The sequence below is a fragment of the Chamaea fasciata genome, unplaced genomic scaffold (assembly GCF_029207755.1).
Source record: "Chamaea fasciata isolate MVZ Bird 193981 ecotype frontalis unplaced genomic scaffold, bChaFas1.0.hap1 SCAF_14, whole genome shotgun sequence".
Classification (NCBI taxonomy): Eukaryota; Metazoa; Chordata; class Aves; order Passeriformes; family Sylviidae; genus Chamaea; species Chamaea fasciata.
In genome coordinates, this window is record NW_027094099.1 from 10,649,740 (window position 1) to 10,672,691 (window position 22,952).

Here is a 22,952-nt window from a genome sequence, read left to right on the forward strand (position 1 = left end):
CAAAGCTGATGTTAGGAGGGAGTATTTATTAAGCTGTAATTCAAATATATCAGATGTGTCAGGCTTTAAATCCACACCATCAATTCTCAAGATATAAAATGATAAAAAATTAATATTTTAGTGAGCTGATAAAAATTTATTTAATAATGGCAATGTATTTTACTCTATGAATGATAGAAATCTAAACCTAATTCATCTCCTTCATGTACTAATTTTACTCCTGACTGTGTGGCTTCAACAGTGAGGGCTAATGAAATACTGCCCACTTAAACCTGTCTGTCTGGAGCAGCTTAAGCTGTTTTAGGTGAATATATTCTGTTTCCAGGTGTTCCGTGTTTCCCTCTGGAACATTTTGTAATATGTAATCTATGCAACCTTACATTTATATATTAATATAAAAATGAATTGGCAATTAAATTATTACAGGAATCATTTGCAAGGAGAGGTTAACTGTGAGCAACAAACTCTGAAATATTTGAAGTTTTGAAATCATTTGTGTCAAGATATTACAGCATTTTCAGAGATGCCTGAGTTACCTGGATCATTCTGACATGATCTGTGTGTAGTTTTCAGGCTTGTGATTTCTTTATATCCGAAATTTAAAAGACTGCTTCTCGCTATGATAGGTCATATTTTGGCTACTGTAGGTTACAGCATATCAAAAAAAGGAAACTGTCTGCTGCTGTGATAATCTCCTGTCAACAGGTCTGACTTTTCTGTTTCGAGCAAATGTGGTACTATACTAACACAGTCAAAAATTATAGAAAGCAAGTTTTTCTGATCTTTGGAAAAATCTAAGCTGCATGAAATTTATCTTGTCTTTAAACAGAATTAAGGAAGATGGACTCGTGCAGCATTTCACCTCTTGTGCTGTCAAGCATAGTGCTGTGAGCCAGTTCAGTATATTCAAACAGAAGTTCACAGGTGTTATATTCAAAAATTGGTAATTGCAAGGTACATAGGGATTCTTGGGTCAGGATGTTGTTTCCCTTAGCAAAAACCATATCTCTGGAAGTTAATTTTTGTTACTACAGCTGGCTGTAATTTACCAGAAGTCAATGTTATTGAAATGTTCGTTCATCCATACTTGAGGAGTTAAAAAAGAGTTGTGCTTTTCTTCATTCTTCTGTTTCATGATTCAAATTGCATCCATTAAGATGAAATGTGCAATTCTGATTAGAACTCTTGCTGCCTCTGATCTCTGCAGTTTGCTCTTAGTTTTGCTTTTTCTGAAGTGAGATGAACAGCTACTGATAAAGCAGACAAGGCATGCAATTCCTCTCATTCTTTGGGAACTGTTAGCAAGGTCTTTCCTGAGGGGGTGGGAGAGCAATCACACTCTGTCATAAAGGTCTGTGGCAGCACCTTCCTAGCTCAGCCTTCAGTTCTGTGAGATTGTGTTGATGACATCTTGTGTTTATCTTGTGTTTATTTTGGTTTGCTGTGTTTTCTGCAAGCAGTTTGCTGAACTTTGCTGTCTAGTGCAAGAAGCCCCAGTCTAAAAGGAAGGCTGAACTGGGGGGTTCCTTACTGTGCCTGTGAGAGTGCTCAGTGGATAGATGTGTGCCTTGGCCTTCCTCCTGGAGTTTGAGAGCTCAGCATTGATTCACTCTGTAAGGAGTGACACTGTGGGGTTTGCTGTGTGTGGTGTTTGCTCTTGATTGATCCCAGCACTCCCCACAGCAGGAACTGGTCACGGTGCTTTTGTGGCTCCAGTGCAGACATAACCATGGGCTTGACTGACAGCACATCTTGGGAATAGCTCTTCTCTGCTGGATTGCTGACAGGGGCTCTGGGAGAGACCATATGGTGTTCTTAAAATACGTTTAAGTTGACATCCCTGGGAGAACTTCACCTACCAGCAGGAGTTTGGCTTGGACCTCCTGTTTCTCAGAATTGCACTGACCTTTTCCCTAACACATTTCCTGCCACAGTTTCACAGGTTTTAGAAATTCACAAGTTGAAAAATCAATCTGTTGACTAAGAAGAGCACATTAGTGAATAACCTGCCTTGAAAAGGATGCGCTTTCAATGAGGGAAATTATCCAATCTGGAGTTTATTACTTCACCCCTTTGTGCACATCCTGGGTTTATTACCTGGGTTAGAGATCAATTACTCATCTCTGCCTCATCCTGGTTGTCAGGAAACTATTGATGTGCACACTTTTAATTATGAGAGCATTGGATATTATGCTGCTTGCTTTATCTTCATTTGTATTCCTCAGGCGGCTCACAGAAGACATTATGCTCACTACACAGTTTGTTGTGCACAGTTCTCTTCTCTGATAGATCCTCAGAAAAACCTTTCATATTTTTTTCTATACAGCCTGTCACCATGCAGTTCTCGGTAGGCTGGCTCCATCAACATAAATGTAAAACTATTCGCTCTGTACTGGTGTTCTGGCCTGCTTGACTGTGAAATCTGTCAGTCTCACATAAATAAATACATACTGTGTGCCTCATGAGGGTATTTTCACATACATAAGATCTGATCTACAGTTTGTTGAACTCAACTGAAATACAGCAATTGGCCTGAGCAGTTTGTGTTAAGTGAACATGCAAGATGGATTCAATTATTCATTAATCACTTGGTATTTAGTAAATGCCCAGCTCAAAATACGCATCTGTTAAAAAAGACCACCAACAGCTATTCTAGGGATAGGAACATTTACGCAATCCTAAAACCAGAGTGCTTTTGGAGGGGAGGCAGAATGCAGGAGCTATTCTACTGGGCTCTCTTCTGCCTTAAAAGAAACAGAATAAATCTCTGCTGCGTTTGATAGTAAACTGACAGTATAGAAAGTAAACGTGCTGGGATACCAAAGCACTTTTAGCCACAGATACATTTAATGTTGGCCAGTGATAAAACATCCCAGCCATGCAGGAGAGATGATGTATCCAGCAGGGAAGGTGATCAGGTGGTGTAGCAGCTTTGCAGTGACCTTCCTCTCCTGGGTCCCTGGGTGGGGGGAACCTTGCGGCCCTGGGACTCTGCTCCAGGCAGAGGCTGCTCTGAGCTCCTGCTCTCATGGGGCTCTTTGCCAGCTCTCCCCAAAATGACCCACAGCACCACTGAGGTAGGATGGGGAAGAGAACACAGCTAGTTCACACAACTCCTGAGGTCCAGCCGTTGCCATCAGAGTATTCCCAGGCTGCTCCTCTGGAAGTTGTCCGTGCATTGGCAGCGACATAGTGACCTACTGGTTACTTACAGGAGAGAAATTTGAGGGTTCGAGCACAGTTCAGCCAGTCCTGCCTGGTTTTGTATTGTGAGACAGCTTTCAGTGAAAGAAGGTATGAAGCTATAGCTTCTCTTCATGTTTTATCTGAACTTCCTTCCACTTGAATTATTTTTTCAGGAATGGCAAGGAATGTACTATGCGAAAAAGAAAAATGGAGATAGCATACAACAAAATGTGAAGATACTACCTGTCATTGGACAGGGAGGGTAAGTGTGAAAGCTAAAGTCATGATTTGTGTCTGAATGAAGGCTCAGTTTAGAGTTCAGTTGCCTTCAGCAGATATTGGATTATCCTGCTACTGAGTATAATGAAAGCTTATGCAAGGATGGGTGCCTCAAACCTCTGCGCTTAATTCCTTGGGGCAAAATCAACTTTACATGCTGTGTGCAGGGAAAGTGAAAATCTCCTAATTCTCCCCATAAAGGAGCTAAATATGCAGATCTGCTCACTTGTGACTCTGACTCTTCTAATTCTACTCTTTTAATTCTCCCTGAAGTGCAAGTGCACCCTCCTGTCTTTCTGTGCTTTGTGTTGGTGTCACCAGGACCTACATCCTGTTTCACTGAGTGCCTGTACTCTGTCCTTCCATGCTCACTTTTCTGTGCTCCTTTCATGGCTATTGCCAAGGATTGTCATGGGATGAGGTCACTGTGTGCTTTGATCATGGGCAAAATTCAAGCATGTCAAGATTTTTATGCAACTTTCACTTGGTCCCCAAATTGAGCCTTTGGAGCACCCAACTATCAGTACTGAATTAGAGCTGAGGTTTGGATGGGAATTAACACACTGTTTTTTGCCTACAGAAAGATTAGACACTATGTGTCAATTAGTAGACTGTGCAATGACAACAATAAGGTAAGTGAAAATAGTGCTATGCTCACTTTTGTTTGAGCCCTAAGTATAACAAAATAATGGCAAAGTTCTGACTAACTGAATTTCTCGTACTGAATTGTAGGTGGAGAAGACATGTGAATGTATTCAGGCTGAATCTCAGACAGGTACGACACGTCTCTTCTGTCCCAAGAAGTGGAGAACATACCTGGGGAGAGAATAAAGGACATTGTTAGTCATTTAACTGAAAACTCAGTTTCACAGAACAGTCCTATTTACCTAGTGATAAGCTGGGAATCCAACTCAAAAGGCAGGAAAGTAAATACAACCCCCTCTCTACCTGCCTCACTTACTTTAGAGGTGACATAAAGCAACCCACCTTTGAAAATGCTGTCACAGGGCCCCAAGTTGGTATCATGATGTTGCTGGATTCAGTGCCACAATTCAATTGTAGGTGGTGGATCCCTGTTACAGAATTAGAAATGAGAAGGATGCTCTCATGTCATCGTGTTGCTGTGGCTGCTCTGTAGCAGATGGCACCTGTGTCTGCATTGCTTTGAGCTGCATTTTAGGGAATTTGCATGTGGGTGGAAATGAGGATGACCAACACTCTCATTCGCCCTCATCCCACATATCAGCACTTCAGTTAGGACATCCTTGGCATCCATGCTGTAGGTACTTGTTAACTGTAATCCTAGCACAGGCTGAATCCTGCAGTCCACAGGGAACCTGGGATACACTGCCCTGTTTATTGGCATGTGCTCTGCTTTGGCCCACCAATTTCTGGTGGCAGTGCTTGCTTGAATTAACTCAGGTGTGCTGCACAAGTTATGTTCACAACTGCAATTGTGTCACAGTGGAAAAGAGGAGCTTTTCTCTCCACACAGTTTCCTTCTGCATAGACATTTAGGCATGTTCTGCCTGAGAACTTGACTGGGTTCAGGACAGTGTAATAGGGCAAGAGCTTTAAAAGGCGCTTTGATCAGCTCTCATCTGCTGAAGCGTTGAGGTCAATGTCACTCAGCTGCTGCCAGGCTTTTCTGAGCTTCAGTTCCTTTAATATACATCTTAGGCAAAACTTTGTGTTGTTATGCAATATAATTTTCTTCACAGATACTCAGACTTGCAGACACAAAGAGATGAGGAAAGGATCCCTGGATGTCAGATCCACAACATCACGTGGGAGTGATGGTATGTGAAACAACTCATTGTGTTGGGTCTGGCTGAGTTGGAGTTGTCATGCAAACCCAATACACAAATTATTACATTTCTTACCTCTTCCCTTGATAAAGATATGAAGATATTTTTTCTTAATTTTGTTCTCACTGTGTTGTATTTTGCTCTGTTAGTTCACCCCAAACTTGATAGATGAGTCATATATTCAAAACTGTTGCTGACACTTACATGCTTTTGTTAAATCATACCTCATCACAGTCTAAGCAGCATACACTAGTGAAGCATGTCTGTGGCAGTGAGAACACAGTCATGTTCCAGTATAGCAAAAATAGCATTGACTCTTCATAAGAACTGCTCAGCACAATGAGTAACAGTGTTTGCATTTTACAGGTAGCACAATATCCAGAAAAATCTCATCTTGATCTTTTTTCTGCAGAACCAAAATTGCTGATAAAACATTTGTTTTAAAATTTCCAATGAATAATAGGCCAGAACCCCTGCTGTTTTTTATTTGGCATAGGTCCCCCCTTCAGAAGAGCTTCAGTGATTTACCTCAGCTTGGAAGCTGACTCATTATGACTTGCCAGATTGCATCAGGCAGCAAGAGTAGATACATCCTGTAATAATCCAAATTCAGTGGTTACCTACCTGTGCCTGCCAGTTTATACACACACATCTGTATAGTCTTTTAATGGACTTTGTAACTGAATATTTTAATCAGTTAAAATAATAAAGCAAAGCCATGATTTTGCCAGGCTGTTACAGCCACTTATCTCTAATCAGGGACATTCATGGTTCAGCCAGCATCTCTTTGCACTTGTGCATTCTGCAGTAGATTGCCTCTGAAAGGCACAGCAGGGTAAGCAGTGCAGAAAAGGCCTCAGGAGATCCTGGCTGATCCTCCTGTCAGGCCTTGACTCTGCAATCAGGGTACAAATTCTGCTCTGTTTTGCACACAGGCAGCTCCCAGCGGCGCCGCTCCTCCATGGCCAGGGTCCATTCCATGACTATCGAGGCTCCCATCACCAAGGTAAAGTCACAGCTGGGCTGTGCTGCAGCACTGGGGCATGAGGCTCCAGGACAGCACCAGCCTCTGGTGCAGCTCCTTCCCCTGTTCTACCTACCCACTGCTGTAGCTTCAAAAAGGTAGATACCCCAAACAAAGATCCCCCAAATCTGCTTGGTAGAGTGTCATCCATGGGGTCAGCCATCACATGATCCTTCTTAAGGAGGAACTGGAGTTCCTCCTTCTTACTTATGCATTGTCAACTGCTGTCTGAAACCATTCAAGGATTTGTCAAAAATCAGCTCTTCAACAAATTGCGAGAGGCAAGTGGGAGAAAGTTACATTAAATCCAGTCAGAGATATTCTGAGGCTGTGCCTTGGAGGGGAAAGTGATTAATAAGATTGCTGTCTTTAAGGCCATGATCTTATTCCCAGAGTCAGTAGCAAACATCAGCATTTCAGTAACATTCCTTTCATTCTGATTTTCCCCCATGCAGATTAAAGTTTCAGATCTTGTTATTTTCCAGAGTTTTCCATAGTAATTAATGAGTGTCTCTGTTTTTTAAAAACGCTTCTAAAGTTCACAGTATGTCTGATGCTGCATTAGGTAATAAACATCATCAATGCTGCACAAGAGAGCAGTCCCATGCCAGTTGCGGAAGCTTTAGACCGGGCTTTGGAGATTTTAAGAACCACTGAATTGTACTCTCCACAACTGGGGACAAAAGATGAGGATCCACATACAAGTGACCTTGTTGGAGGGTTAATGACAGTAAGTACTTACTACCACGAACAGCTCTTGATTAATGCTGGCTGCCTGATTTTCCCAGTTACTTGATCTTTATCGTCTGCCATGTGCTCTGCCTCTACAATGCCAAATTTTCAGGAAAAACTGCAGATGTCTCTTTCTGTGGACTTTCTCCCCCTACTTGAATAATGTAGCTCTGAAAATGGGAAGAAAATTGATCAGCCCCTTTAAAACATTAGTTTAGCTAAAAATGGAAAAAAAAAACCCGATTTTTTTTTCAATGTGATTTGCTTGAATAAGGTATAGATGAGTGAGGAAGAAAGAAAGAGAACCAGATACTTGTATTTATTAGTGAGGATTAGAATGACATGCTTTTGGGGGGGCTTTTCAGTCTATCAAAAGATTGTGTTTTCAAAAGAATGCAAAATACAAATTTTTGTTGCTGTTTCTTTGATTATATCTGTATGAGTAGCACAGTACCCAAAGTTAAATAAAGGGCACACAGCAAAGCAAGAACTGAACCCAACCCTTCAGAGCCTGGAGTCTGATCCTCCTGATGGTAATGAGATGAGTTTAGATGAATGTTACCTGTGCCCAAAGGATATGTGTTCTCATTAGTCTGTAGGTTGCATATGAAAGGCTAGATCAGGAAAAAAATTTACAGTGTGTTGGATGCAAAAAGGCTCACAAAATGTGAGCTTTTCAGAGATGCCTCTGGGCTATTATAATTTCATGTTGGAACTATCACGATGCCTTTGCAGTATCCATCAGAATCTTCAAATAGTTTATGTGTATTTTTACCTTTACTAAATATCTAATCAGAAACATGTGGGAGACTCCAGGAATTCCAGGAGAAGACCTGAATGGTTCATATTGGGTTGTATTTACTAACTGAGTAGACAAAATTTATTGTTACCTTAACTATAAAAATATAGGAAGAATATTCATTAGTCTTGAAGTGAATCTTTTCTCCTGCTGAATACATGAGTCCATAAACTTGACTGTCTTCTCCTTTTTGTGGATTGTTGATTCTTACATGCATTTGTATTCTGATTGTATTTGTTCCATGAACATGGAGTTAACAATATTGCAAAATATAAAATCCTCACTAAAAATAAACGCAAGGCTCTTTTATGGAGCAATAAGAAAAGCTGAGAAAATTAATTTCAGAGCATATGGCATGGTATGAGTTTTAAAGTTATTGGAGAGAAACATTTTTCCATCAAATGGTCTGCTGAAAACAGAATTATATCATTCCATTTGCATTCAGAAGTTATGTCTGAGAAGGAAACAAGTAATATGTTATTGGATTTGAACTCTCAGGCAGGAAGGGCATTTGGAGTTCAAAGATGGATTTACCAGATACAATTACACCTGCTATTTCAACTCTTAAAAACTAATCTTTGATTCTAAATGATAGGCAGCATCTGGTGACCTAAATATTTGTGTCATAGCAGTTCTATTGAACAGCCACTGTTGTACTCCCTTTCCTTTTAAATCACAAAACTCCACACTCATTTACTTACAAATGTGAAAATAAAGATTAGATATAGCAGTTTTTTAAGAGCAGTTATTCCATGTTCAGATACAACATCCACATTTACTTCTGCTATACTGCGTGTGAATAACATTTTTAGTAAGGTGCATTCATGAATATTTTTTTTAAACACTGTGGTTTTTTTAAATCATGGGCTAAACATGAGCTAACAGCTGTAACCTCAAAAGAGCAAGCAGGATTTGGGCCACAGCATTTAGAATTATAAAATGAAAAATAAATATTAAATACATAATTCTGTTAGTTTTAATCCATCATCTCAGTGTTCACATCTAGGCAGCATGCCAGAATTAAGCCTAGGAGGCACTGAACTGAAGAATAAACAAGCATACGTTCTGTGTGCTGGAAAGGAAGCCTCAGGGTAATTTGTTCCTCTGCAGTCATGAGATTCTTCAGCAGCTGAGGTGACTGGATCTGCCAATACCAGGGCAGGGGAGCAGGGGAATGTCTCCATCCATTCCCTCCCACCTTTGCTTGTTGGTGGGAAGTGTGTGCACACACCGTGTCTGCTTTGAGGCACAGACCCACATGCTGGGCAGACAAAGACACGTGTGAGGCTGCAATTCTAGACCTCCATCTGCACCTCAGAAACTTGAGTTTTTACCTATCTGAGTCCACATTGTATCCCCTAGCCTGCAGCTCCTCATCTGTTACGAGCTGTATGTAAACCAGGTGAACCTGAACAGTACAAACAAATAAGGGAGAGGCAGCTCTGATGACTATGGCAGGCTGCAGTCAGGCTTCTCTGAAGTTGTGCTACTCCTTGGTGTCATCATCTCCTAGATCTATTGTGCAATAGCCTCCATTTAACTTGCAACTTTTATTTAACAGGATGGTTTACGAAGATTATCAGGGAACGAATACATATTGTCAGCAAAACGTAAGTTTTAATTTGGCAGACACTAAAACATGTTCAGAAATTTAAGAAACGGGAAATGTGATTAGATGTAATTTTTTATGAGCTTTTTTTTTGTTTGTTCGTTTGTTTGGGTTTTTTTATCTATAAGCATTTTCCTGCAGCATTACTGAGCTGGGTGTTACTACAAAGAGAAGTCATGGTCATTCAGTAAAATTTTATCTCGCTATTAAATATACTACTTAATATACTGTTAATCTATACCTATAGTAATAACTGTGTTCCTCAAAAGAAACTCATCAGGTCGCTGGCAGTCTGAGCTCTCCAATCTCCCTCAATGACATACCCCCACGGATAACACAGGCAATGGAAAATGAGGAACAGTGGGATTTTGATATCTTTGAACTTGAGGCTGCCACCCATAAAAGGTCAGTAAATGCAAGAGTTCATAAACTGAAGTTGCTGAAAAGTGGCTTAAATGTCATCCTGTAATCAGATCCATAAGTTCTCTACCTTTGCGTTTAAAACTGAATTAATCTTATTTTCAATGTCAGATGTTTGAAATTTTCTCATTGTCATTTCTAGTTGTGTATGCATCTTAAATATCTTCTGTTTCATCATGCACTATTTCCTGCAAATTCCCAGTGGATATAATTGAAGATTATATATCTTTGGTATGGTATAATGACGATACAGCATAATTTTTAAAGCCTTTCTTTATTTAGTAATAGAAAAGTTATACAAATCAAATTATTTTCTTGTGGGGATTCAAATTCCTATTATGGAAAACTACACACAGACTCAACATGCTGGTCTTGATTTGATCAGTTGACACAGATCAGGTTTATTTTCTTTCCATTTGATTGGGTAGGTTTTATTCCTGAACAGTTCCAATACAGCTTTTCAGCAGAATTCCCATTACCTTTCTCTGGGATTAGAGGAAGGTCTTTATTCTAAGATCTTGGCAGGTTACATTTTATGTATAAGATAAACTGAAGAACATTTACTGATAAAAAGCAAGGCATGCAAATTTCCATCACAGGAGTTTTCAAAAGCAGATCAGCAGCTTTGATAGACTGTACTTCATTAGTAGCAAAGGCTCCCACTAAGACTGTGAATTGTTCTTTCTCTTTAAATCCTTGGTTTTATTTTCTGATGCTTATGAAAAGTTCCCCTTTTGGGTCTAGTTTCATGTATCATGCTTTGTCTTAGGTAAAAGTTTTTGTGAGACACTAATTTGGAGGCCGGATCCTGCAATGAATTGACTATCTTAAACCCTTTGTCAAAATCCCAGATCTGTGAGAGCTTTGAAAGTTATTCAAAACCAAAGTCTAAGAAAGATATCTGGCACTGAGTTAAAAAATATGAATTCATTTTTATACTGTGGTTATATGAACCAAAAAGGTGCAAAACCCCCTAGGGGTTTATTCTTCTTTAAAATTATTTTTTTTAAAATGAAGGTATTTACATTCATTTGCTTTAGGTTTTTTGCTGCATTTTTATTTCTAATGAAGTAATACAGATAAGTAATTAAAAAGAAAAATTTAAAAATACAGTCAATTTGTGTGATTTACAACAGTTAATGGATGCATTGCAGTAACTTAATTATCTCAGTCATATGAATGTATTACTAGTATTGCCTTAAGTCCGAGCAGACATATGGTAATAAAGCCAGGATAATTAATTGTATTTTAGTGCATCACAGCTCCCTGACAGAGAAACCTGGAGACACCTTTGTCTGACACTGAGGGGGATTAAGGGGGATTTGACTTTATGTATGTTACAATTCTAGTTTATGACACAGTAATTCCGTAACTAGTCCTTATACGTCATTTCATATGTCATTAGCTAAAAATGCTGTGTGAATTCCTAATGTTTAGGCTATTTAATATTCTTTCAGCTGCATTAGTTTTAAAACTTTCTGTTTATTTTTCTCCACAGGCCTTTGGTTTATCTGGGTCTCAAAATATTTGCTCGCTTTGGAATCTGTGAATTCTTAAACTGTTCAGAATCCACTCTGAGGTCATGGTTACAAGTTATTGAGGCTAACTACCATTCCTCCAACTCCTACCATAATTCAACTCATTCAGCTGATGTACTACATGCTACTGCTTACTTCTTGTCTAAAGAAAGAGTAAAGGTGAGTCCACGTTTATGAGAAACCGTGTAGGTGGGAAATACAGATGCAATCAAAGAAGGATCTCTCAGAAACAGATTCAAAAGCCAAATGTCTGCCTAGTGCCAACCAGTTTGGTAACTCTGAGGTCAAAGAACTGGGCTGCTTTATGTGACTTCTAGGATCTCTCTTATAGTGTATGTAGAAGGATGGATACTAATATTACAGAATTGAACAATTCGTAATGGGAGAATAAGAAAACCTTCTTTTCAAGTAAAACTTCTTCATGTAGTTAAACCTTCTCAGATAGGTGAGCTAATGACATAATTACTTTTGTGGTGGTACATGCCAAATACAGATTTAATGTGATAAATTACCATCTCTTATGCCTTGTGATGGTCATTTTGCAAAAGACTCCCAGGACAATATAGGCCATAAAGTAGGCTATATCACCCACTGGAGAAGATGCCCTGAGGCTTATAGAGACTGCATTGGAGGAGAGTATTGAGAAAAAATTACTTGTCAGTAGCATAACACCCACTGGGGTATTAGAGCCGCTGACAACCAGAATAAATCAGAGCAACTTTTGCTCTCACATGGCCAGACTGGAGAAGGGGAATAAAGCAGTGCTTGGTGTGTGTGCAGCAGAGTGCTGGGACATATTTCTGAGTCAGTCTTGGGTAGAAATTCTGAACTGGGCTGCCTAAGGATAACGCCAGTGATGGGCACCTGGCTGAGAAATCTGTGACTGTAAACAAGCTTCTGACAGCTCATTAAACTGCAATAATTCCGTTAACTTGGAGCTGCAGCTCATTAGTGTGCTTTCCAGAGGGTAATTTACAAATACTATATGCCAAGTGGGGATAGAACGTCATTGGATTTTTTCAGCCCCTGATTTGCCAGAGGTTTAGCTGGTCTTCCCAAGAATATCTATGAAAAACAGACACGATCTGGATCCATTTCACTGCCACAGAAGCATGACTGCCTCCTCTTTTTCCAGAATGTTATTTCCATTCCTCGGTAGGCATAGGAAGAGAAAAAAAATGTTTCAGCAGCAGAAGGAGCAGAATCAAAGTTCAGAATTCTCTCTTTATCTTTTCAAAGTTATAGCCCAGATGCTTTTGTGTTGCCCAGAGTTCAACTTAATCTAAACACAAAAATCCCAATTCTGCCACTGAAATTCATGCTGAGTTTGTTTTTTTTTTTTTTTTTTGGTTTTTTTGTTGTTGTTGTTGGTGGTTTTTTTTTTTTTGGTAGTTTGAACTCAGTACAACTTGTCTAGGAAAATTTTCTGGCTCCCAAATTGAAGCCATATTCTCAGAATCATTTCCACTTCTGTGCCATGGGAGTTAAGATAACAAAGTTAGAATCCTTGATGTTGGGTATAAAAGTGCTGTAAATCCCTGAAATAAGTGCACGGTAGACTGCTGTGGTCCTCCAGGTCAGATATTCTCATGTTTGTGGTTCCCATCTGCAAAGGTCTTTCTCAGCCAGATTGAATGCCGGTCAGTGTATCCCTCTGAGGAGAGCCTGTTCCCAAATCCCTCCTAACTTCGTACCACACAAATAGGATCCCATGAGCAGCAGCTGAAAGAAAGAAGGAAGGAGCTAACACATAGCAGAGAGTATTTCAGACAATGCTAACTATGAACTAGAGCAAAAAGAATTATTTGTCTTCTCTTGCTGTCCATGAGACTCTCTTGACAGTCCTCAATGAATAATATCCCTGCTCCTGCAGTCAAGTCATTGGATAATTTCAGGAAGTGTAAAGAAGAGTAGGGTTTGTCTTTTCACCTACCCAGTGTAACTATTCTGAATGGTAGTAGAGGGCCCATAGAGAATTTGGACCTCAAATTAAAGCAAATTGGAATGAAAAATATCTGCCCTACTCCCAGATTCAAATGGGAATATTTCTCCTCTTGTGTCTCTTTCATTTTATTAAAATTTTTAATATAATTATTTTGTATCTTGTATCCTTCACAAATGCCAGCATAAAAACAGCACAAAGGCTAGTTTTCAAATGTATATGAAATATTTCTGAGATGCTTAGCTCTCCTTCTCCTTTATGCTATTAATAAATTATTAACACTTAAGTGTAAAATCTTAGGAGTCAAGTAATTTTGCATTTCATGACAGGATAGATAAAAGCAGACATAAAGCAAAGCTCATTGCACGTAGACATAAAGCATGCAGTGCAGCATGTTATCAGAATCAGAATGTGATAAAGTACAGAACACGTCATGTAATTTATCCATGGATGCAAAACATCAAGTATTCACCACAGAATATGCATTTGCTGTAACCCAGGGACACTGTTATTAAAGAACTGGATGTATGGATAACATTCCTTTCAAATTGGAAACCTAGCCAGCACATAAGTGGAACACGATTAGGACACATTAAATTGCCAAAGGAAATTAAGGGGTCTGGTGGTAATGGAATAATTTTTAGCAGTATTGGTCTTATTTCCAAGCCAAGTACCTTAACTCCAAGTGAAGGTGGTTTCAGTGTTGCTAGAAAACACAAACTAATTTATTACTTTACGTTTGTTTAATGTGATGTGCTGTGACAAAGGTGTGGTTAAGGCAAAATTTAAGAGGTACAAAATGGCCAAAAAAGTCACACAATGTTCAGTGAAGCTTATAATGAATTTTCCACTGCTCTGTGTAGAACATTTGACCCTTACTGATCTCTGGGGTTTTGGCTTTTATTCCTCAGCAACTTGACTTAATCTTATGGACAGAACAGGGATTCTAATGAGTCTGCCAGGAAAACTAAGCACCCTTCTATTTTCAGCAAACTCTGGATCCAATTGATGAGGTTGCGGCGCTCATTGCTGCTACAGTCCACGATGTGGATCACCCAGGAAGGACAAATTCTTTCCTGTGCAATGCTGGCAGCGAGCTGGCGATTCTCTACAACGACACAGCTGTGCTGGAGAGCCATCATGCTGCCCTGGCCTTCCAGCTTACCACCCGGGATGGCAAATGCAATATATTCAAAAACATGGAGAGGTAAGCTTAACCCTCAGGGTCCTGGTCTGCCCACTAACATCTCTCACTTCCTTCTGTGTAACCTAAGGCAAACAGGCATCCTAGAGGAGGGAAGTGCCTGGTGGATAACTGTCTCCATGGCCCTGGTGAAATTAGCTTCTAAAAGAGTAGAATGTTTCTGTCTCTCCTGCAATGACTTCTGAGTAATTCCCCACTGTCAGTTTTGCCTGTGCGCAAAAAGGAAGACCCTATCTAAGGAACTTAGTGTAAATCTTAATGTAGAAGAGTTATTTTGTGTCATTGAACGTGGAGAACAACCTATGGCTGAGTGGGTAGAGAACAAGGAGAGAAAGAGCCACTGAGCATCAGTCAGAAATAAAATACCTTGTTGCAGTGTGGAGGATAATGAAGGACCTGCTGCTCTTGCAGCCTCAGAGAAGCACTTAGGGCAAGGATGTGACCGTTGCCTTGATTCTCTCAAGATACAGTAGAAAAATACTGCTGAAAAACTTGACTGGAGAGTGAACCACTGCTGAGTGTCTGTGCTAAAAGCCTTGGGAGCATACAGGTGTGTCATGTCTTAGCAGCCTTCTAAGCTGCTGGTGCCTCTGCTTCTGCCCAGCTCTTGATACTGTTTCTCCTAGAGACACAGTCATGCCTGGCGCACACAAGACTCTACACACCAAAGGTACTCCATCTAACAGAGATGCAGCTGCCCAAGCCTTTATCACCATTCTTTCTTCCCCCACCACTTCTCTCAAACAGGAATGGTCTGTTGCATTTTTTGTTAGACTTGTTTTAGCAACCAGCCCTTTGTGACCCAGCCAGCATTCTTAATTGTTTCCTTCTTTAAACAGGAATGAGTACCGAACCCTTCGCCAAGTCATTATTGACATGGTCTTAGCAACAGAAATGACAAAGCACTTTGAACATGTCAACAAGTTTGTCAACAGCATTAATAAACCCTTGGCAGCACTAGAAGAAAATGGGGTAAGCAACACTGCAAGTCCTCTTTAAAATGCCTTAAAATGCTAGGCAGGGACTGGGAACCCTTGGCAGCAGGAAATTCCCACATGGTGTTCTGAGAAAGTTTATCAGAAATGTGGAGAAAGAGAGGCTGGAGATTTATCTTTCACCTCTGGGTTTGAATCCGCTTCTGATTAACATGGTTGTCACTCATTTTGAGGGTGAGTGGGACTCACTTGGATCCTATTAATATCACAGTGCTATGATGTTGTACTTGGAACCAGGGCCCTGTATGTTTTCATGTAAAGATGCCATTTTGATTAACCCAGTCATTCCTATGGACAGAATGGCAAGACTGGGCATTGTTGTTGGCTGTTTCTGCAGAAGAGTCAAGGTTTGCTTCAAAGCAGAGCCTGCTGCGGGTGCAGCATGAGGGCAGGCCTGTGGGCTGGCATGTGGTGCCTTCTCTGGGAATAAGGGCCCTCAGCCCCTAGTGCTGCCTGGCAGCATTCATGGGGTTTCTGTCTGGTTTCTTTTTTAATCTTTAAAATAGATGATGGTGACATTATGTATCATATAGACATAATCAATAGCCATCTGGAACCCCATGGACACAAAGAAATTGCCTGTTAAGAACTCTTTCTGAAAAACCACACCAGTTTCAATAACAGCTTCAACCAGCAGTTTTGTTGCCAGTAAGAGCAGTGTATAATTTTGTTGGAATGATTTTTGCAAAGAGAAGACTTGAAGAAATGGTTATGATAAAGTTTGCATTGGTGGCAACGTCATACAGGAGCTGTAATGGTTTTCTGTATTTTCTTACCATGTTCTTTAGAAAGCCACATTTATGGCTGTTGTGTGTAATGGGGGAAGGCAGTCTTTTCATTATCTGAGAGTGGGAGCGAAACAGGTCTTGTTCCTTTACCCACGAGAAGAAGACTGGAGCTTAATTGGAGAATTGTACCTTTGTCCACAGGAGTTTAGGCTAGAATTAGCTTTGTTCTTGGCACCTGGCGATGCTAATGGGAACTCTGTGAATGTGAAGCCAAAGTCCCAGTAGGACACTGCTTGTACTGAATAAATGAGAAGAAAGGATGTTAAGTTCCCAGCTGGACAGCCTCTCTGGATGAGCATAGCAACATCGGTGCAGGAGGAGAACAAGGGAGCTGCTGCTGCTGCTGCTGCTGCTGCTGCTGGGTGTAGTCACTGCACTGGCCCTGGGAGTGTATAACTCTGTAGTGCTCCTGGTCCTGCTGCAGGGCTCTGCACTGGCCTGGCTCGGTGTGCAGAGCCCTTCCTCCCAGCCCCAAGGGTTGGGATGCAGCAGCATCCATCCCAAGAGCCAAACTCCTCTTCTTGCCTATTACAGAGAGCAGAACAGCTGGTGCTGATGAAGAACAGGGCTTGGATCTGTACAATCAGAGGGTAAAAACACAAACAGGGACACAGAAAAATGAAACAAAAATTTAGTTCTACCCTTAAGCCCCAGAGACTGCAGGAAAATTATCTGTCCCACAAGGCATTTGTGATTCACGGCAAATTGTGCCAAAGAATGGGAAGAAAGACAAAGAATATGTAATTTCTATTGAAAACAAGAAGAAAAATGTTTCCCTTCTTTCAGCTGGGAGTTTCAGTTTGGCAAGTTCCTATTAAAAGGCCTGTAATGTGTGAGTGGGTAAAGCAAATTATTTACTGTGCTGAGCAGAACAACACTGTCAGCCCCTCTTTCAAGTCTGTTGTCCCTCTGGCTGCAGCAGCAGTGTGTGTTTTCTGGCCTGCTTTCCAGTCATGGTGGTGACTCAGTGTAGTGTTTGCAGGCTGAGCTGCCAACTGCCTGTTCCAAATGGGACAGTTCCACTTGTTTTTTTTATTTATTATTTTTATACAAATTTGTTCAAAGAGCCATGCTGAGAAGCTGCTCTGTTTGTTTTCTTTCTGCTTTTGTTTCATAAACTGAAAAAAATCCTTTCCAGCTCCAGCATCCTTTATCCTCCCATTTCCCCTCATGATGTCACCTAAGCTGTGACAGGAAGCCAACATCTGACACGCAGAGCCACCTCTGCACTCTGAGCAGGATGCTGGGACTAAGCATGCTTAACACATTTTATTCCCAAGACATCTGCATGCAGCAAGTAGAACTGTGCCTTTGGTTTGAACAGATCCCAGAGGTGAACATCCTTTCTTGATTCCTAGTGGTTTACCTACTAGGATATTTTCTACTCTCTGTAACTGAACAAACACTAATTTTCCATACCTGATTTTCATACTTGTGTTTCTGGAGCTTCCATCTCTTTATGTTAGCTTTCTCATATATAATTTTTCCATGCATTTGGAGGTGTATATGTCTCACTTTGTTTCTTCTGTTTTCCCTTCCACGTACCTAAAAATGAGGGAAAATAACTGGTTTGGGCATCTCATTTTGGTGAGAACTGTGGAGTTGGTATTTCTGAGCCATTTCTATACTACCAAATAATTTTTTAATTACTGTCAGTTTCTTCTTTTAGGAAGAACTTTCTTCCCCAAAAGAATTTTCTTCTGAAAAATGTCATGGTTATTCTGACCTAATAAAAGGTCAGAATGTTTCTGCTGCTTTTTATTTCTCTCTTTGTACAAAACACTGCAGGAACTGGTAGCACATTACTATTATCATTATTGTTCCCTGCTCTGACTGTAGAGCAAGACCTTGTTAGGTGCCAGAGAAATCTTGTATGTTCCTTGCTTCAAAGAGTTTCTATTCTGAGTAGACAGTGTTGTAAACTCCTGTACCTATCCATCCCTAAAGAGTCCAGCAACAAGGGAAGGGAATAAGGAACAAACCTGGGAGGCAATGTGGGATCTGACTGAATAGTAGCACTGCTGTCAGAATGATTGATACACTGATGGGGTTTCTGTGCCAAGGGTGACTCTGCATCTCGGGTCAGTCCCTCTTCTCAAACCAACTATTCCACTCTTAATGTGCAAGTCTATTAATCCTTGGGTTGCAGCAGAGAGTTACATTTTTCTGCCTACATGGTCCTCATCACTATGTGTGTAGTGATGAATTAATCCTCTCCACACTTTGAGAAGGCAGATAAGGAATAGAGGGATTAGATGACTCGCCCGAAGATGCCCAAGAGATCTGTCACAAAGACAGTGACTGAATCCAGAAACTGGAGTTCAGTGCTAGCTCAAAGCTGTGGCTAACTTTCATAATCCACCTATAAATTCAGTTAGACATCAAATCTGGTAGCCAGTAGCAGGACTGATCCCTGTAGCATGTGCTGAAAGCATTCCCAAAGCACAAAAGCTTTTGAGTTAGTGCATGGAGACCTTGCTAATGGATTGTTTTTAATTCTTAAATGTTACAGAATAATGGTGATGGAGAGTCAATCAAAACTGTTCTCAGGTCTCCTGAAAACCGTATCCTTATCAAACGCATGTTGATAAAGTGTGCTGACATTTCCAATCCATGCAGACCCAGAGAACAGTGCATAGAATGGGCTGGACGCATCTCTGAGGAGTACTTTGCACAGGTAAGGCAGCTACAACAGGCTGCTGAAACTGCAGGTGAGCATCTCTAAAAGGGAGAAGGGTGCCAGTGTCACAGAATATCTCAGGCTGCATTATGTAATGTGAAAAATAATAACCTTTTTATTTTAAATGATGGGTATTACTCATGCCAATACACAACTAGATGCCTTCAGAGAGATGAAAGTTGGCAGCTTCTATAGTGCAGTTTCTGAAAAATACAAGCTTTCAAGTTGTTCAGTTTGGAACAGGGCTTTTTGAGCCTTGTCTGCAAATGCACTCCCATCACATGAGACAGAGCAAGGATGCCTTCTGTACCCACATGCTGGCTTTGCCTGAGGAATAGGATTCTAGTGTTTGGATGGGAGCAGCACCCACTCCAAGAAATGCTGTAAGCCCTTAGCACAGTGTGCTGAGGCAAGGTTTTAGGAAGATGTGGAAAAGGAGAGGGCAGTCATTATTACAGATGATAGACCAAACACTGCAGTTGGAACTTGGCACCCCAAGCAAGGGGCAAGGGCATAAAAAAAGTACTTTGCCATGTCTGAGTGGGACAGAGCACCACTTCCATCAGAGATTGAAAATGGCTGAGCAGCTCTTAGGTCCCAAGCAATCATAACTTGGTAATATGGGAAGTTACTTAGGGTCAGCTTGTGTGCAGATGCAGAAGGTAAATATAACCCTTTGTGGGAAACACTGGAAGGCACTATTTGTCTGCTGTTTTGCTGAAAATGAACAACGAGGTGCTTAAGATTAAGTCGCTGCTGCTTCAGATTTGTTCAGGTTCCTCCTTTGATTTAGCAGATGCATGCTCTAGCCAGAGCCAAACAATCTGCTGCTAAAAGAAGCCTATTAACAGAAGGTGTCTTAGATGAATAATCACTAATGTTTTTTGCAGACTGATGAAGAAAGGAGACAAGGTTTACCTGTTGTGATGCCAGTTTTTGACAGAAATACTTGCAGCATCCCCAAATCCCAATTATCATTCATTGATTACTTCATTATTGATATGTTTGATGCCTGGGATGGTAAGCAAAACTCTGCTGTTTCCTGATGTGAACATTTTGTGAAAATTTGAAACTGCTGTGATACAAAATTTCTTTTTTATGGTTCCTAAATAAAGGGAGAGAAAAGGGAAGATTCCTGCAGTTCAAGTAAGATTAATAACTTCTTTATTGCTTATAAGTATTGCTACAAGCAATTCTCATGGCTTGTCTTTAATATACTAGATCCAGGCAATCTTTAACTTTTTAAACTTGCTTCTCTGTAAACGGAGAACAGAACACATTCTCTTTGATAGCTCTTTGAGCACAGTCATTTAGTCTATGTTAATATTGGTTATTCTTCAAGGCAAATTTCTACAGTCTGGAAACTGCTTGGGGGAGCAGCTGTTTCCTTCCAAGTGTTGCCTCCGTGGTAAAAGTGGTCAGAAATGTGACTCCCCTGAATGCCAGATCATGACATGTGACTGAGGTTTGATGGGGCAGGATAATTACAACCATAATTAGCTGTGCCCCTCCTGGAATATTGTGTTCCTTTGCTGGGACTTGGAATACAAGTATTAAGTAGATTTACAGAACAGTTCTCAGTGTCCTGAGTGCTACACCAGTACTGAGAGCTATACAGCCAAAACTATTTCAAGCATCAGTATGACAGATTCAAGCTTTTCCACTTAACACAGTTGCCCGGACATTTCAAGTGATACTTAAGCAGACAGAATCTGTGGCTGTTTCAGTTCTGCAAACTCAATACTCTCTGCCCTTTCTTCCCTAGCATTTGCAGACCTGCCAAATCTGATGGAGCATCTCAATAATAACATTAAATACTGGAAAGGACTGGATGCAAGGAACCTGCGAGCCCTTCGACCACCACCAGAATAGCAGTTAGACCATGGTGTGTCATTCACTAGCCAGATGCATATTTATTCAAGCTCACTTTTATCTGTGTGAATTCAGATTTGTTTTGGTCTCTTCAGTATTACAGTAAAGCTAGCCCATGCACTTGGGGAACTTTCACATTAAAGAGAACACGAGGTCAGCAGTTGACCTCCACAAAGTACCATGTGTGGACTCAGATGAAATAAGCCCACCAAGTGGAATTACACTGGATTGCTGCAGTACTTGTACTGAAGAGGGTTTATTATGAACATACTTCTGCGATATCTTCATACCAGCACGTGAAGCTGGAAGACCTTGAAGAGAATCCTCATAAAAAGGACATTCACTAGAAGTTTATCTATCAATAGAGACTCACAGCTTTTATGAGAAAGCTACATGCTTTTTATAAGCACTTAAGACAGTTACATAGAACAATCAGACATTTAAAATGCAACTGTCTATGAAAGCATTTTTGATCTATGAAAAATAGATGTACTGTATTTTTTCACATCACAGAAGGTGCAATCATTCACTTCTGAGCACTACTGAAAGTGAGTTCTCCTTAAGAAATTTAGTAGCAAATGTAAAAAATAACACAAGAATTTTTGAGGTTGATCGTTAGCATCTATGATTAAAATGTTATGTTTTATTTATTTTGTTAGATGTTCAATATTTTCTATGAATTTATAAATACTTAAAAGCCAAAGCCAACTTTAGATGCATTATAAATTTACATGATTCATACTCATTAATATACATTTAATTGATGTACAGACCTTTTATTTTCATAATGCAAATACAAAATACTATACAATGATACATTTTTATTGCACTGTAAGGATAGATGTGTATGTTTAAATATTGTCTGATTTATGTTAATTAAAATAAGTTTTATTAAAAAGGTCTCACTTGAGAATAGTAGAATAAACAGGAACTGTATACTGTCTGAGAACCAGAACTGCAGTAGTTCTCCCACAAACCAGTGAGGGCCGCCTGATCTTCTCTTGGCTACAAAAATAATAATGTGTTGGAGCTCTTTGTTTCCTCCCATGACATTTTATGACTGAATTCCCTGTTAAAATCTGCCTTATTTTATATAGTATTTCTACAAAGCATTCCACAGCATATATGAAGAGGTGATACTAAAAATCTAATGAATTTCAACATTTTATAGCCAATGTATTTTCCTCTGCCGCAAAAGAAAAAGAACATAAAACCACCAACAAAAACCTTTAACTCAAGAAGTTTGTAAAAGCTGTGTACCTTCACAGTTTGAATGAAACCTTCATAGCAACTACCAGAAAATAATAAAATGTATATTTTAAGAAGTGTCAAGTCCTACCCATTTCATTTGAAATGTATATGCACTTTGTAGTTTGCAGACTAACAAACACATGAAATTCTTTTAAAAATAACTGAAATACTTTATGTCTGGGGAAGGGAAAAGCTGAGGGGGTTGAACTGGCATAAGGGTGATGAAAGGTGGTATGTAGCTGGCAAGCCCCTGTGTTTGTGGCCTGCCATTGGCAAGCCCATCAGACCCTGTGTACCCTTGGACAAGTCTTTACACAGCTACGAGCAGTGTCACGCTGTGCTCCACTGAAGGACTCCAGGAGTGTGCTGTCAGCCTTCCCAGTCAACAGAAAGGCATCTAAAGGCACTGCAAAAGTTGCTGGCTATTGTTACTGCAGAGGCAATTGACTTTAGAGACATTTTGAACCATTCCTGAAGAAGCAGAAGCAGGGGAGAGGTGGATGATGGAGCATTTCAGGGACTGCAGCAGTAGCAGCCTTAAGGTAAGAAAGGAAGAGGTGATCTTTCCAGGTGTTACTTGCTTCTGTGTTTCTCCTTCCTCTCCAAGCCAGTGAGACTGATAGGCTACCACCATTTGTTTCTGCTACTGTCCTGTCTTTCTGTCTGTGTGGTCTCTTTATCTACTCAGAATTCAGTTATATGCTGTTGGGGGAGGGAATTCCCTTTCACAATTCCATTTAGTTCATTTTTGGGTGCATATGGCCGAAGCCAGGGGGCTCAGATCCTGTGAGGGGTGCCCAGACTGTTCCACTGTCTCACTGACAG

The 22,952-nt window shown here is 40.3% G+C and overlaps 1 protein-coding gene across 7 annotated transcripts in view; it reads left to right on the forward strand.

Annotated features, from left to right (window-relative positions):
• The window catches only part of PDE8A (phosphodiesterase 8A), a 150,084-nt gene that overhangs the window by 122,324 nt on the left and 4,808 nt on the right, over positions 1-22,952 (forward strand). For 6 of the 7 annotated variants that reach the window (XR_010723081.1, XR_010723080.1, XR_010723082.1 and 3 more), the window contains 14 exons: positions 3,360-3,448; positions 4,046-4,097; positions 4,198-4,240; positions 5,187-5,264; positions 6,209-6,279; positions 6,863-7,027; positions 9,390-9,438; positions 9,707-9,842; positions 11,356-11,554; positions 14,327-14,544; positions 15,381-15,513; positions 18,837-19,001; positions 19,895-20,024; positions 20,770-22,669. Coding sequence is in view for 1 of the 7 variants with exons in the window: in XM_066196698.1 (XP_066052795.1) it covers positions 3,360-3,448; positions 4,046-4,097; positions 4,198-4,240; positions 5,187-5,264; positions 6,209-6,279; positions 6,863-7,027; positions 9,390-9,438; positions 9,707-9,842; positions 11,356-11,554; positions 14,327-14,544; positions 15,381-15,513; positions 18,837-19,001; positions 19,895-20,024; positions 20,770-20,876 (1,635 nt within the window). In the remaining 6 variants the exon portion in view is untranslated. Of the gene's footprint in view, positions 1-3,359; positions 3,449-4,045; positions 4,098-4,197; positions 4,241-5,186; positions 5,265-6,208; positions 6,280-6,862; positions 7,028-9,389; positions 9,439-9,706; positions 9,843-11,355; positions 11,555-14,326; positions 14,545-15,380; positions 15,514-18,836; positions 19,002-19,894; positions 20,025-20,769; positions 22,679-22,952 lie in introns of those variants that run through there. The other variant, XM_066196698.1, reaches the window with a different exon arrangement.